At 47.7% G+C, this 15,898-nt stretch overlaps 2 protein-coding genes across 2 annotated transcripts; both read right to left on the minus strand.

The window, feature by feature from the left end:
* Window positions 1–6,889: 6,889 nt before the first annotated feature.
* Window positions 6,890–10,388, minus strand: C8R40DRAFT_1153314 (Six-hairpin glycosidase-like protein). The gene is made up of 9 exons (XM_046229574.1): window positions 10,283–10,388; window positions 10,156–10,229; window positions 10,018–10,102; window positions 8,906–9,962; window positions 8,757–8,780; window positions 8,687–8,691; window positions 7,872–8,630; window positions 7,487–7,618; window positions 6,890–7,280 (listed from the first exon to the last, which is right to left on the minus strand). The coding sequence occupies exons 3-9, from the start codon at window positions 10,050–10,052 to the stop codon at window positions 7,121–7,123; spliced, it is 2,172 nt and encodes a 723-aa protein (XP_046082005.1). The 5' UTR covers window positions 10,053–10,102; window positions 10,156–10,229; window positions 10,283–10,388; the 3' UTR covers window positions 6,890–7,120.
* A 621-nt stretch (window positions 10,389–11,009) lies between these two features.
* Window positions 11,010–11,602, minus strand: C8R40DRAFT_1175143 (uncharacterized protein; the record flags this gene model as incomplete). The annotated part of the gene is made up of 2 exons (XM_046232285.1): window positions 11,010–11,522; window positions 11,585–11,602. 2 exons carry the CDS (start codon window positions 11,600–11,602, stop codon window positions 11,010–11,012), a joined length of 531 nt encoding a protein of 176 aa, XP_046082006.1.
* Window positions 11,603–15,898: the final 4,296 nt, after the last annotated feature.

The raw sequence follows: 15,898 nt of genomic DNA on the forward strand, positions 1-15,898 counted from the left end.
CATCCGATTCCCAACGCTTCCCAAGGTCTCTTATTGCCTCCCGCCTTTCCGGTTCGGAAGAGGCTCCTCCACAAACATTGTCTCCATAAGTACTCGTTATGACAAATTCCCCTCCTCGACGGCGTGAGCGTATGCAAGGATCTGCCCTGGAACTTCTGTATCCATCTTCCTTGAAGCCACTCGACAGGGTAGCTTGCCAGTCATGGCTACCCTGCATGGTCCTGTAGATCGAACGCTGTAGTTTACAAACCAAATTTTCGCATCCCGGCTGGATAAAGCCCTCTGGTTGCCTCATATAGATGTCATGAGTGATCGGACTGTTCAAGAAAGCGGATTTGAAGTCGACTTGGAAGAGTAAAAGACCTAAGCAGGCAATAATAGCGAGTACGATACGCACGGACTCCATCCGCGCTACTCCTCCGTACGTCTTCTCATAATCCAAACCGAAAACTTGTGTAAACCCTTGAGCAACGTAACGAGCTTTCCGTCTAATGATTTCTCCCGATGCACCACGTTTGATAGCAAAAACCCACTTTCCACCCATAAGATTTGCGCCAGGCGGTAGGTCGACCAGTGTCCAGACGTTCTTCGCCATAAGCATTTTATACTCCAATTCCATCGGCTCTGGAGAGCAACTTGCTTGTAATCAGATGGAATGCTGTCTACCTCAGTACTCATGGCAAATGACCAAGGATCTGCACAAATTCGCGTGAAAGCTGTTTCGGTCGCCCAATCCCTCCCCTGATCATTAGCTTCTTTTTCTCTATCTTCGAACTCCTTGGATTCGAGGTATCGAGTACTTGGTATTTTAAGACGTGCCGATCGACGCAGTGGTTGAGAATGAAAAGGAGGAGGTATAAGTGGAAGTTCTGGCAAAGCAGGATTATCAAATTCTGGTATAGCCGCAGGAGGTAAATCTCGAGGTTCGTCGTCATCGGCAGGTGGAAGAAGTTCTGGTGCAACTTCACCATGCATAGGAACAGGTGGAACGGCAGCTGGAGGGTCTTGAGGCTCTGGCATCGTGTCATCAACATCGAGTTCCTCGACATCAAAACCACGCCAATCCTCAGTGATACCCGATTTATCACCGACATCGGTATCTCTGAGCCCGCGATTGGTACCCAGTCCTCGCGAAAATGTCCTTTTAGCTTGCCCTTCCTCAAATTGGACATCCCTATTTTCTAAAACCACACGCCATTCCAGAATCCACAAACGGTACCCCCTTCTATCCATATATCCGATCAGTATACCCTTCACTGCCTGCCATGATAGTTTTCCGTCTTTTCGTTTCTCAGGTAATGTTGCCCAAGCCTGGCAGCCAAAGGGTCGAAGATGAGAGACGTCCTGTCATTTGCCGGTGAAAACTTCAATAGGAATATCGTCTGGGAAACGGGAGGATGGTACGAAGCTGTCAACATAGCAGTATGTTGCTGCGGCTTCTGCCCAAAAGGAATGGCCTAAACCCGATTCATCCAGCAGGGTACGTACACCAGAAATAACTGTCCGATTAGCATGTTCAGCCATACCATTAGCTGCCGAGGAGTACGGGGGAATTTTTTCGATTTTAATCCCTCTCTCCCCACAGTAGTTTGCCATCAATATGTTGTCCAATTCCTTCCCTCCGTCGATATGAATACATTTCACCTTCTTGCCTGTTTCCAATTCAGCCTTAAGGCAGTAACGATGGAAGGACTTCAGTGTCATGCCAGCTTGTTTGTTACTAAGGAAATCGGGAACCTTTACTGTCGAGCGCCCATCTGTAAACAAGATCATCCACGTCGCACCACCCCTGCTCTTTGTTCGAGATTGGCCCCAGAGGTCGATATGTACCCGTTCTAATACCTCTGATTCGTGTACCACTTTCTCGTCGAATGGCCGTCGTGTTGCCTTTCACACATGCCCTCCACCTTCTTCAACGTGATTTTTAAACCATCGACAAGGTTCTTGCTTGACATATGAAGAATACGTGGAATCCCGACGTGTCCCAGACGACGATGCCAGGTGTGTATATCGACTGCCCTTTCGTGCGAACGGGCGGAATTCGCTAATGTATCTTGTTTCTCCAGTACTTCCACTTCGTACATCTTTCCACCAGCAGTACCACTAGTGCTTTCACTGCCAGTCCCGGTCAACAGGATATTCCCGTCTCTATCAGCTACATTAATCCTTCGCCCACCCCAATCGCCTCGTAGACCCTTGTGATCCAGTGTCATGAGGGAGATAAGGTTATGACCGAATGACGGCGTGTGCTTTACCCCCGTCAATTTCATGATTTTATCCTTTCCTCCTACCCGTGTCCGGAATTCAACTGTTCCTATGCCTTCGATCCGGAAGCTCAATCCAGCAACGGCGGTCAGACCCGCTTGATTAACCACTGCCTGGTAAACGATGAAATCATCTCTGTCTACCCAGCAGTGTTCCGAAGCGCCGGAATCAATATACGTTCTGACTGGTTTGTGGCAAGGGAAAAGTTTATTGCTGCTAAAAACAGTACAACCATTGAAGGAGATAGGTTTTCGGAATGATACAGGTAAGTCTCTACTCGAACCCTCGTCTCCCTGACTCATTGTCTGATTCAATATGGATCGACTATTTCTGTTTTGTTGAGAGTCAGGGAGTTTTTGGGTGGAGGTAGAATGAGACGTACGTGCTGAAAGGGTGAAAGTTTCAATGGGAGAGGTTGAATTGGCCGTGGTAGGCGGCTCCTGGTTATGCTTCTTGTACCACCAGGCTGGAGCCTTACCCTCACAACCTCCCCCTTTAGCCCAACACTTCTTCAAAGTGTGACCGATTTTGCTAGGGCAAGGAGGGTTGGAACAGATTAAGTGTTCGTGTCGGGTCCCGGTCGTCGCTACGATGGTAGATTGGCTTTGGGCAGGCATAGCGGCCATAATCTCCTTTGCTATCAACGCCCGGACCTTGTTCGATTGTTCAATCTCGTTGCTCTCGGATTTACGTTCGAGATAGACTGTATAGAGGTGGATGAACGCTTCGTCGCTACCTTTACCTGGAATGTTCCTAGTCTTGGGTTTCCAGTCAGTGGGAACAGATGCCAGGATGATAATCCGAAACTGGGCATCTGTAAGTGTACCACCTACGTCGGTAAGCTTCTTCTTCAAATTCTTCATCTTCTTCTCATGGTCCTCCATTGTGCAGGAGTCAGGATCGAATTTCTCTGTCCTCAGGGCATGATCTGCTAGGTAGATTAGCTGTTCATCCTTCCGCTCAAACTTTTCTGTCAAATCCTTCCAGATGTTAGCGGCTGATTTGGCGAGATCAATTCCAAGCCCGGTGGCGTCTACGGTGTTAAGGTTTATAGTAGCTGCGACAAAGCGGTCACGCATGTACCATTCCTCGGGATAAGGGGTTGTGCTATAAGCAGGGGTAGCTGTTACTGGTGGGTAGATACTGCCTGCTGCAGATGAATAGAGGGAGGAGGCTGGTTTGACGATGGTGCTGTCGAGATAGCCAGTGTAGCCCCTAAGTTGAGCTGTGAGTTCAACGGCGGCTTTGAACCTGCTCCAGCTGTCCTTTCCAGTGAGTTTACTCTCTTCCGGAAATATCGGAACGTTGACTTGATTTGTTGACATACTTGGACGATGGAGATTCAGTAGGTTTGTGAGTTACAATGGAGTGTATTCAGGCTCGGGAAGAGCCCAGTCTCATAATCTGTAGAGATATGTAAAGCTCAGTTGAGTAAGGAAGATCAACTGAGGAAATAGCTAATGGAACGAAAATATATATATCCCGATCGTTAGATCGGGATTAGTAAGTCGGAACATAGAAAGATAAACGGAAGTATAGATAGGAAGAGAGATACCAGAATAAGTAATATCAAAGCTAGATGTACGGAGTATTCTCCAACATTTTGCTCGTCGCAAGCCATTCTCCCAATATGGATCAGGCTACCAGGAAATTTCAAACTCACCAAGTCATCGTCCTCGAAAGATCTTTGGATGGTCCGCAATCTCACCAACTTGAAACAGGAGTATGTAATTCCCACCAGACCACAGAGCCTCACACAGGTTGTCTACAGTCTCATAGGATGCTCTAGTGACGCTTCCGTTTCCATGCAAGGTGAAAGGTGTAGTGTGCTTATCAACGGACCCTGGGCAGGAGATAGGATTGACATCACACTTGTGTCAATCCATAGGCAAGAGCATGCACCTGAGGAAGGATCCAGTTGGAAAGACATCACTGTCAGTGTCAAGGAGTTGTTGGAGGCCTTGGCGACAGAAGACGACGATTATGGTGTTTTCAAATTCTAGACACTTGTACATAGTTTTAGCCCGAAATCCTTTATCCTTTGGGAACATTGCTTCTATTTGGAAATTGTGGATGCACAAGATCAAGGTTGAATGAATGATGGGCTGAATGAACTCAGCAGTCTGCTCAAAGGGAATGATAGGTTCTTCTGTGACCACCATCATCTTGTTTTTTCCCACGCTAAACAGCTGAACGCTGGGGAGAAAAAAAGACCTCGATAGTGGGTAACGTAGAGCAGAATTGAAGAAACATTATCACGTACCGAGCGAAAAGAGTGCGAACGAAAGTTCTACCAAAAAAAAGCAAGCATGTCGTCGCCACCAGAGACGGACAAGCAAGACCTCTCCGCATCGATGAATCAAAAACAAGGAGCGCTGTCGACCGAAGGCTTTGACTGCCCTGCGAACGGTGCCTTGCAGACGGAGTGGACTATTGGCGAGGACCGAGGCTCAGAAGACAGGCAGGGTCTTGCTGGAAGTGAGGAGACTGACGATAGGAGGGCTACACCTGGGACGAAGACAGTGGGAGAAGGCTTGGTGAAGGACGGTGGTCACGAACAAGACACAGGCCCGAGTGTTGAAGATAGCAGAAGGGACGGTGAGAGCTTCAACGGGTCCGCGGACACTGCTGGGACTGTGGTGGAGTCGCCGAAAAAGACGAAGAAAAAGGCTGGGGGGCAGGCAGCGCCAAAAGCGAGGGCGAAAACAGTGCGAAAGTCGGAAGTTGGCGGGGAGAAGGGCCCATCGGACGCGAAGCAAAAACCGCGGACACGTGGATCGACTGCCTCTCCGGCAGCCAGGACCCTTGCCTCAACATTGTCAGCAGCAACAATGGACCACGATGAGTCAGGGGACGAACCGTTAGCAACATCTTTGCTTCTCTCTCCTATGTCGGAGGCGCCGGACGTTATTGTGGACTCACTAGGTAATGCGACGATGGAAGCGCGTGTGGAGAAGGAGTACGGTGTCAATTTGGACATGAGTTCTGTCTCAAAGGTTGTCCAGGTGGCAAGCAAACTGAAGAAAACTGCTATCGCTGTTGGGGGATGGCAGATGGAGATGCGGAATGCGTTCCGGGACGAGACATCAACTCTGCGTCAAGATCTCAGCAAGCTAGAGGAGCGAGTGGCAAGAGTAGAAAAGGGCCAGGCTGGCAGTGAAAAAGCAGGGGAGTTTGTTCTACGACCGGAGCTGGTGCTGCTCAAGAGCAGGGTGCAGAATGTGGAAAAGGTTGCATTGAAGATGCCGACTGGAAGCGAGATTGACGGAAGGCTAGCGGTAGCACTGAAGGGAGTAAAGGAGGACATGGCTGGGACATGCAGTGGAATACAGGGGGAGATGAGGGCCTTGCGGGGGATTGTGAAGAATGATGTGAAGGTTGTCAGCAAGGAGGCAAGGGATGATGGCAGAGCAGTGCGTGCAGAGTTGAAGGGCGAGATCCAGCGAGTGACTGCTGCTACAAAGGAGAGTTTAAAAGAGATCCAGGGACGGCTGAGGCAGGAAACGGAAAGTAGGTGTAACGAGCAGAAGAAAAAAGCGGAGGCGTACACGGCAAAGGTGGAGGATGTTGTAAAGGATCTGATGGCGAGAATAGAGGTCCTGGAGAGGCAGAACCGAGAGCTGGAAGGCAAGAACAGGGACCTCGAGCAAAGGGTGGAAAGGGTGGCGCAAGAGAAGAGGCAAGAAGAGGAGGCACAGGTGGAGAGGATGTCGGAAAGGGCAAGGGAAGTCATGGGGTATGGGGCACAGAGAAACAGGTTGGGGGAGGACGAAATGACGGATGAAGGCCGTAGTGGGAAGTTCCCGCGTGGGAACAGTGCAGAGTCAGTACACGATATGGGCAGCAGGGGTAATGAATGGAGCACTGACAACCGAGGGAGTGGTCACAATGACTATCGACGGAACGATTCTCACACTCGCGGGAATTATCAGCATGATCAGCAGAATCAAGGGTATGGGGCGCCGCTGCCACGTCTTGCCCGACCACCCGCCTTTGCACCAACTGCCCCAGCAAGGGATAAGCAGGAGCTGAAGTTGGCTATTGGGGTGTTTCGAGGGCAATATGCCACAGCCGGCGTGGGTGATCAGATTGCGCTCATTGCAAAATCTGTCCCAAGGAGTGTCATTCCCAGGGATGTGAGGAGAGATGAATACCGGTTTGGGGTCTTGGTCATGACATTCCGGTCATATCATGATAGGGATGCATTTACACGGGAGTGGAGTGCTGGCTATAAAAACTCACCGAGTGAGCAGGAAGGATTGAAGCTCCGGGGTATTGGGGAGGATTTTTAGAGGGGGCTGGGGGTCTCTTGCAGGTCAATGAGGTTGAAATATATCAGCTGGAGTGACACACTGCATGCATATTGAGGCAGGGAAGACCATGTAATTCATGATACCATGGGAGGGGTTTTTTTCCGCTTTTCCCCTCAATAACCAGGACATGAATGATCATAATCGCCCCCCTGTATTAGATATGTGTGTTCCATTATTGTACAACATTATGTAATATTGTACAGTATATGGTAAACTGGTTGTTCGGGAATCGGACCTCGCCAGTATAATTCATATCCTATCCTATCCATAATAAAATATGTGTGGCTTGTGGCCTAACGAGCGAAGTAAAAAAAGGTCCACTTATTGCACCGAGACTGGTTGCTTTCCGATTACGAATGATCCGTGATGTATGGTAAGACATTGATACAATTCGTGGACAAAGGAAGAGCATGGTAGTACACAGCTGTACCTGAAACGATAAGTGTAATGGCCAAAACAAAACACGACGAGAAAGGTCTTTCAAAATCTCATTTGTATGTTCCCTGAGTTCTGATCAGAGGAACTATCAACCATTATTTCCTTCATAGCGCCATGCTTAACCCCTCGACACTCACATTCCACCCAGTTCTCGGAAAGCCTGGTGCCTTTCCCCCTTCTCTTTCCTTCTCGTCACTCCCGTCCCACCCTTGCGCCATCATTGCCGTTGCATAGAGTAGTGCCCCGGATCCAGGGAAGTATGGTCTGTCGCGGAAGGTTGAGTTGAGTTGATAGCAGGGAGCGATAGCAAATGGAGTCACAGAAACCATTGAAAAAAAGGAAAATACAAGTAACGAAGAAATAGGCGACAAGAGTGATGATGAAAGGATGAGTGATGCGGAATGACAGATGTAAACTCGGAAACCCCAAGACACAAGAGACCAGACGAATAACATGAAGAGAGGACTGACGTAGGCACCCTCACCCCGCCTATCGGCATCCCAACATCGTCAAACTGGAATAACGGATGCAGCAGCCACTCGATAGCTTTTTCTGTATCGTTGTTCCGTGCGGCTGACATTGCTAGCATAGGGAAATCCCATCTGCGATGAATACGAGGATGAAGGAGGTTGGTCAGTCTGATATTAGGTATAGAAAAATGTAGAGGTAGAATAAGTAGGAATGTAAAATCAATGAATTGATCGAGTAAGAGCAGCCTGGAGGTGAACCGTTCGACAACGAACAACAAAGGACAGAGCCCTTGGGAATGGTTTAATGGAAGAAATGAAGGGAGGGAGGGAGGAAGTAGAAGAAAGAGATGTAGAGCCGATAGAACTTCATTATTTGAGTGCTTACCCCCAGCAATTACTAAAATTCCACCTTGCCCATACCTCCTCCATTGTCACCTTTGCTATCCCCAGATCGAGGCCTTCCGTAGGCGGAAGCCAACCATGTAATCCCACCAAGGAAGGATGATCATTGATATACGCTGGATCCGTCCAGAAATCAGGTTCAATGCCTTCATAGACGGCATACACCGTAGAAGTACCGTTATTCTGAATTGGGAGAGGAGCGAGGTTATTTTTGACTGTAGTCCAATCGCGTGGAACTTCTTCTCTGAGTTCATTGAACCACGCCTCTGCCAGACCAAGCCCAAACCGCCAATACGCCAATTCAAAAGCAGGGTTCACAGTCACATTCGGGGATGTATCCTCCGAAACGACGTATAACGGCGGACCCAGATCATATACCCCCGTAGACGCATTAAACCATGCGAAGACCGCCATCCAATCCGCTGTCGCCTTCACCACGTCTTTCCATTTCTCCAATGTCGAGAGAGAGGGAAAGGCGCGGTATTCGTATGTGGCGAAGACTAATGGATGGGGCTGTTCCCATATTAAGAGATTGTTGATTTCGCCGGGGGAAGAACGGCCTGAGGGATCAGTCATTTTGGGCCAACGGGCACCAGAGGACCAGCCTTGTTGGATTTGGGAACGGGAAAGAGAGGTAGGGAGGAAGGAAGTGTAGACGTTTGAGGAACGGTGGAGAATATCCCAGTTGGACCACAGCGCCCAGTGGGCAGAGTGCCAGAAGTATTCTTCCATGTGGAATTTGCTAGTGGGAGAAGGTCAGGAAGAATTGGACAATGAGGGTACATTCAGGAGACATACCCATACTAGTTGCATCAGAACATAGGAAGTGCATGAGTATTATACGCACTCGCTCGAACGGTCAGCTTACCCAGCCGTCATTCACTAGACCTGACTAGAAATAGTTAGTCAAGACCACGTTGACAAAACAAAGGAGAAGCGCAATTGCATGACGGAGGTTTTGGTGGTCGGAGAAATGGGAGAGGACAAGTGCTTGGCAACTCAAGAAGAATACATTACCTCTTGCGGTGGATCCTCCCCCGCCTCGTTAACTCTCATCAAATACCTCGAAAGGATGATCCTTCTCTGCAATTCGTCGGCTCTAGAATCTGTTGACCCGGTAATGAGATCGATAAATCCACCATCCATCCAGTATGATTCCCAGGTGGCGATGGATGATTGGACAAGGGAAGCGGAAGAAGGGAGTGAGGAAGGGAGGGTGGAGTTGTATGAGATTACGAGGGAGAGAGAGTGGGTGTCTGAGTGGGGAAGGATTGTGTAGCGGTGAGCGATAGGCGAATCGCGTGTGATGTTGAATTTGGTAGAACTTTCAACCGCGGTATAGAATATCGCGTCAACCATTTGATGTTTAATCTGAGCCTGAATTTCGCTATGGTCCAATAACGTGGTGGTATGGTTATCGAAAAGGGCAGAGCTAAAGTTTCCTACGAACGGAGCACTGAACTTTTGAGAACCATCTCCCCAAGGAAAGTCGAGGAAAATCCCGAGACGAGTAAAGGCGTTACTCGTATTGGGAAATAGGAGAGGAGAGGAGACTGTGACTGTGATTGCAGATATATCCTGCGCCGAAGTAGTGGTCACGTTAATGGTCGTATCCTCGTAAGTAAATTCGCTTGACATGATTCCCGTCCATAAGTCCAACGTTTGGTGAACGTCGCTGAGATCACTTTCCGAAACGTTCTGGATTAAGCCTGTTTGCGCGTCCAGAAAAACCAGTCCGACAATTCCCAAATTCACCCGATTGGGATTCGCAGTCAACCACTGCTCAATCTCCGGATCTCCACCAAAATCATATTGTACCAATCTCCCATGATTGTACCACGATTCGCCTTTGTAATTGTATACATCCTCGATAGTGCGGTTTGGTGGAAGTGAGTCGTTTTTCCAGCCCCAGGAAGACATGGTAGCAAAGGGAAGGAAAGTTTGTAGCGAGGTCACATCGGCGCCGAATGCAAAGTTGCCGTTACCGACTTGCATGGGTGTTGTTGGGTTGGACGCATTTCGAGTGGGATTGTAGCGGGTTACGAGGGAGTGTCGGTCGATAGCGGCGTTGGAGGTAAGAAATATCGAGCAGAGTAGGAAGAGGCAATATATATTGTTTGACTCTGTAGGGAACATGGTAGGAGGTTGTTGAGGATTTGGCCATGACCAGTTCAGTTATGTATCGCAGTAGGTGTCGTTGGAGTTTGCCTACGACTATGTCAGAATATAAAAGATGGATCATGGGGTATATGTAGAACGCGTCTGACCATTGTGACTATCGTCTTCTGAAGTCTCCGGACCGTCATAACATCAACAGAAATCCGTATGCAGTGAAATCCTTCTAGTTATTTGACTTGAATGAGAAATTTAGAACTTTTGTGAAGAAAAACTTACCCTTCATCATGGAGCGAATGGATACTAGGGTGAAATTGAACCTGTAGCGAGTTTCCAGGTTATGAAACGTAAAATTTTGACTCGGATGTCAGTGAGGCGTAACGCGTAGAGAGTAAGACCCAGGTGAGACCGATGCTGATGAGATTTTTGTACGGAATGCATCGGGCCGACCAAGTATAGATGTAAGGTGTTACTTGCGACATCATCCTGTATGTTCATGATCCCTGTTGTTCTGTACAACATCCGAGCCCATATGAGACTGTCCTTCTGTAGGGAGCTTATATAAATTATATTTGAGCGTGAAGGGGTGAATAAAATGAGCACTACTCGCGTCACTGTCAAGTTGTCGTTCTAGGCCCATCATAGGCACTCCTACAGCACCTGGAATTTCAACTCCAACAGTTGCAAAATAGGTCTGTGAAGTAGCAACAATCAATATTGATGCTATACCTTGTGTTGGGAGTACAGAGAAGATGTCATAAGTATAAGGCAACCTTTCGGAGGAAAAATGTGTCAGTCACATACCACAATCTGCGTGAAACCACAATGTGTTATGAAAAACACTCAGGAAACTCCCGAAAAACTGAAAGCCTGCTACAGGATAAAAAATATCGGAGAGAGAACGAAAGACTCTAAACTTCGGACTGTGTTAGTATATTTATAATAGAGAACTTATGCGCAAAGTGACGCCCTGAAGGAATTTGGGAAAAATCACATTAACATTGTCCTACATTATTACACCGGTTATACCACCATACATAGCACTTGGCTCTTTATTCCTTCGCTCCGCTGATATAGTAGAATTGTGGTCTACTTCGGATTGAGCGTGTTCTTCAGCTCTAGCCTTCAGCTGTTCTGCGAGTCTCTCAGTCCTTGCCCTTGACTCTTCCTTTTTCCGGCGCTTCTCTTCGGCCTTCAGGGCCTTGTTGTCCAAGGGCAGTTGGGGAGCCTCACTAGACATCGAAGAAGGCAGGGAGAAACGTTTTTCTTTTTCTTTTTTCCTGAAGAGGGAAAACCGACGTCTTATTGTAGATGGTGACGCAAGACACGGTGAAGACGACGGAGATTCGGGAGAATTTAGGGACGATGTGGGACTGAGGGTATCGGAGATAGAAAGAGACAACGGACGCAAGTCCAGCTCACGTTGTTCTTCGGTTATGATATCACTTTCAAGTGTATTATGCACGGGAGTACCGGACGATATGCTATGTCCAGTTGTAGAGTCTGCCAAGGCGTCTGACTGGGGTATAAATAGTACGTCCAGAACCTGCTTGCGACGCGTGTTAACATTTGATGACTCACATACCATCTATGGAACATTGTTCTCTTGTTACAAACCACTATCTCACTATTGTGTTATCAGTCTCACCGTCGTGTTATCAATCCCACCATCGTGTACTATTACTATAGGACTACCAGTAGGATACATCGTATTGTACTTCTTTTCTCTCTCGCTATGTTTAGCTGTAACATGACATCGTCTACCTTGGACTTGTATATAAACCTGTAGTATTCGTCTTGTCGAATAAGCAGTTCTCTCTACTCCTTCATCGTTTGATCTGTGTGATCAACTACAGTGCTGTGTGCACTCTATCTCTTACTGCCATTGCTGCTGAATATAACGTGATTATATTCTAACAGGTTATGGGCCCCGCCCTAACCTAAATAAACAAGAAATACGGTGCATACATTGATTTATGTCATTAAGGACTAACCCTCCTCGCAAAGCCGATAACCGTCCAACCAAGCCAACTGCAGCTTGTGCTCATAGGGAGCATATCTTCGATAAAGACGACGTCAAGGATCGGTATCACGATCCCGACGGCAACAAATACAGAGTTTGCAAAGATCAACCTTGTCCGAATAGATACGACAAAATAACAACTGGTTATATCCCTGGCTTTGCTAGACTTATCGACAGAAAGCAAGAAGACCTTATACTTGGACGAGGAGCACCCCCAGAGCAGGTCGCATCATCATCATCCCAGAAACCAGAGGGTACGCCAGAAGCAGCACCAGCTCCAGAACCAGAATATCCTGTATTCCCACCACCACCTAGCCCAGTACTAGACCGACCCTCATCACCAATATCTTCACTACCAAGATCTTCACCACCTCCACCAGATCCGGAAGACCCAGATCCAGGAGCAGAAGTATCAGATCCAGAAAGTGACGACGACGACGATATGTCTAAAGTATTCAAAGCCTTTGACAAGGTATCTACGCTTAAAAGTGATGGATCTAACTGGGACACGTGGAAGAATCGAGTGGAGCTAGCCACCCGATCAATTGGATTTTCAGATCACCTCACATCTAATCCAAAAGATAACACTGAAGCATGGGAAGCCAAGAAAGACGATGATGGAAATTTATTAAATGCCATTGTGGGCCGCCTATCAGACCAGATCTATAGGCGATACAAGAATTACGAAAACGTGTTTGATCTATGGAAAAATCTGCTGAGTGATTTTGATTCGAAAAGTGCTCTCACTGAAGCGCACTTACAACAACAGCTTCATTCCATGCACTGCCATGAACCGTCAAAGGTTAATGAGCATTTGGATAAATTGTTGGAAATCAGGGACAGTTTGGAGGCGCGGAAAATCACCATTCCCGAGGAAATGTTCAATAACACAATCATTGCTTCCATCCCAAACATATTCAAACCAACAATTAACGCATTAGTAGTGGTTGCAGCAAGGACTTCAGTCCCGCTGACCACAAGGGAGCTAGTTTCGACGATACGTGCTGAAGCATCTGGTCATACCCGAGGACAGTCTGGAAAGAAGGAATCTGCAAACTATGCCGGTGGAAATTCCAACCGCGGCAGGGGTGGATTTAACCGAAATCGTGGAAACTTCAGAGGCCAGTCCAGGGGCAGAGGAAATGGTAATAGAGGAGGAGGTCAAAGTCGACCAAACTCGAACAATTCCACATGCTACAATTGCGGTGGAAAAGGGCATTTCGCTAATAAATGCAGTTCGCCGAAGCGACAACAGGCCAACGAGGCCCAAGAGAGTTCTCAGAAGAAGGAGAAAAACCAACCATCTGGGAGCGGCAGTAATAATTGGAGATCAAAGAATAAAGAAGTGGGATCCTCAGCCACCATTGAAGAAGTACCCGAGTCATCGTGGGCAGCCGTGGAAGTTACCACAACTACGTCACAGGAAATATTTAATTTCTCTGAAATCGCTAGTAATTACGAGACAGCTTTCGTAGCATCTCACAGCAGCGGAGCAATTCTGTTTGATTCAGGATGCTCATCCCACATGACGCCACTTCAGGACAAACTTCGCAACACGCGGAGTGTCCCTACCCGAATTATCCAGGCAGCTAATGCCGAGACCTTCACATCCAACACTGCCGGAAATCTCCAGATCGATCTTCCAATCAACGAGGATGGAATTTCGAAATCGCTTACACTCCAAAACACTCTCCTATGCCCCAACACACCTAACACACTTGTATCATTGGGTAAACTCGACGATGCAGGATATGTGATGGTAATTAAAGATGGAACTCTTAAAATCATCAATAGACAGGGAGAGACGATTGGAATTGTTCCCAAGACAAATGGTCTCTACCAGATTCCGAGCGCAGAATATGCCTATGCCGGGAAGGCAACCAGGATGGTTTCGCTTTATGAAGCACACTGCATCGCTGGCCACCAGAACTATGCTTATGTCAAACATATGTTCAAATCAAACCAGGTTCACGGGATCAAGTTAGATCCTAAGCAGATGGAAGAACCCGAATGCCGAACTTGCATGCTTGCTAAAGCTGCCAGATCTCCGATCTCCAAAATTCGAACATCCCCGAGAGCGGAGAAATTCGGTGATGTATTTCACATGGATGTATGGGGACCAGCTTCTGTCCAGACGCTAAATCATTATGTCTACGCATTGACAGTCATCGACGAAGCCACCAGTTGGTTGGAGGAACCGTTAATGAAGGGCAAAGATGAGGCTTTCGCTCAATACGTAATACTCCAAACCGGACTCCAAACGCAATATGGCGTAACAGTCAAGAAACTCCACTCTGATCGAGGGGGAGAATTTCTCAGTGGTGAATTCACAGCATACCTGGAACGATTAGGCACTAAACGTAGCCTTACGGTACATGACACTCCGGAACACAACGGCATAGCAGAACGCAGCCACAGGACGCTACTCAATGGAGTACGCAGCCTCATGATATCATCTGGATTACCGAAATGGCTTTGGGGATTTATGATGGGGTACACAGTGTATGTATGGAACAGGACACCAAAGAAGGCAAATGGTATGATTTCTCCATGGGAGAAACGATTTGGCACAATCCCCGACATTTCCAACTTCCACATCTTTGGAAGCACGGTCTATGTTAAACGTGAAAAGGAGCCTGGGAAGCTTGACGCTCAAGCACAGGAAGGACGATGGGTAGGCATTGAGCCAGAGTCTAATGGTTACTTCATCTATTGGCCAGATCGCCACACAGTCTCAACTGAACGTAATGTGCAATTCTCTGATAGGCAGATCCAACCCGTTGAGGGGGAGGATCAGGATTTGGGAAATCTGGAAACATCGGTCACCGAGTCGGAACAGCCTATCATACCAGTACCGGAGGAAATAGCTGAACCCATCAACCCAGATATAATCACAGGAAAACGTGTCAGGAAGCCGACCAAGAAAATCCAGGACATCATCAATGGACTTGGAGAGCCGAACCGAGAGCTCAGGCATCTTACAGCATCACTTGGTCAAGTAACAGGTGAAATCATCGCTGACCCCACATCAGTTGCAGAAGCAATGCGACGTCCCGATTGGTCTCAATGGCGGGAAGCCATGAATGAGGAAATCCGTAGATTACAACAGCGCGGGACATATGATATTGTCATTCCACCTGATGATGCCAACATCCTCACATCAAAATGGGTATTCAGGACGAAGCGAGACGAACAAGGAAAAGTCACAGGTCACAGAGCCAGACTAGTGGTACGAGGTTTTAACCAGATACCAGACGTTGACTACTTCCCAGATGAGACGTTCGCATCAGTCACAAAGCTAGCAGCAGCTCGAGCCATCCTCAGCACAGGAGCTGAACAGAACATGTTCATCCACCAGATGGATGTCAAATCGGCATACCTATATGGCAAACTGGACGACAATGAACAAATCTACATGAAGGCACCGCCAGGCGTCGACATTGAAGTTAAAGCAGGACAAGTGCTTAAACTCAAGCTCGCCCTCTATGGACTTAAACAAGCCGGTCGCCGTTGGTACATGAGATTCAGGGAGATCATGACATCAGTCGGTCTCACCAGGTCAAATTTCGATCATGCTGTATTCTATCGAACTGACCCTTTTTGTATCATATTCATCCACGTCGATGATATGACTATGCTTACCAAGACCATGGCTGTAATGGACACTCTAAAGAAGAAGATCAGGGACCAGATCGAAGTTGTCGATTCTGGAGAGATTCACTGGTTACTAGGGATTGAGATCCGCCGATCTCTACATACACGGTCCATTCATTTATCCCAAAGGGCATATATTGACGCAATCCTATCTCGATATGGATTTGCAGATGTCAAACCCCTTTCCATCCCATTCGATCCACACATACATCTTACCA

The sequence above is a fragment of the Lentinula edodes genome, assembly GCF_021015755.1.
Source record: "Lentinula edodes strain Le(Bin) 0899 ss11 chromosome Unknown C8R40scaffold_41, whole genome shotgun sequence".
Lineage (NCBI taxonomy): Eukaryota > Fungi > Basidiomycota > Agaricomycetes > Agaricales > Omphalotaceae > Lentinula > Lentinula edodes.

Coding starts and splice junctions, on each gene's coding strand:
- C8R40DRAFT_1153314 (XM_046229574.1), bottom strand. CDS start 10,052: ATGGCCAAATCCTCAACAACCTCCTACCATGTTCC. Junction 9,963..10,017: donor ACAACCTCCTACCATGTTCC/CTACAGAGTCAA, acceptor GATATTTCTTAC/CTCCAACGCCGCTATCGACC. Junction 8,781..8,905: donor GGGAGGATCCACCGCAAGAG/GTAATGTATTCT, acceptor AACTATTTCTAG/TCAGGTCTAGTGAATGACGG.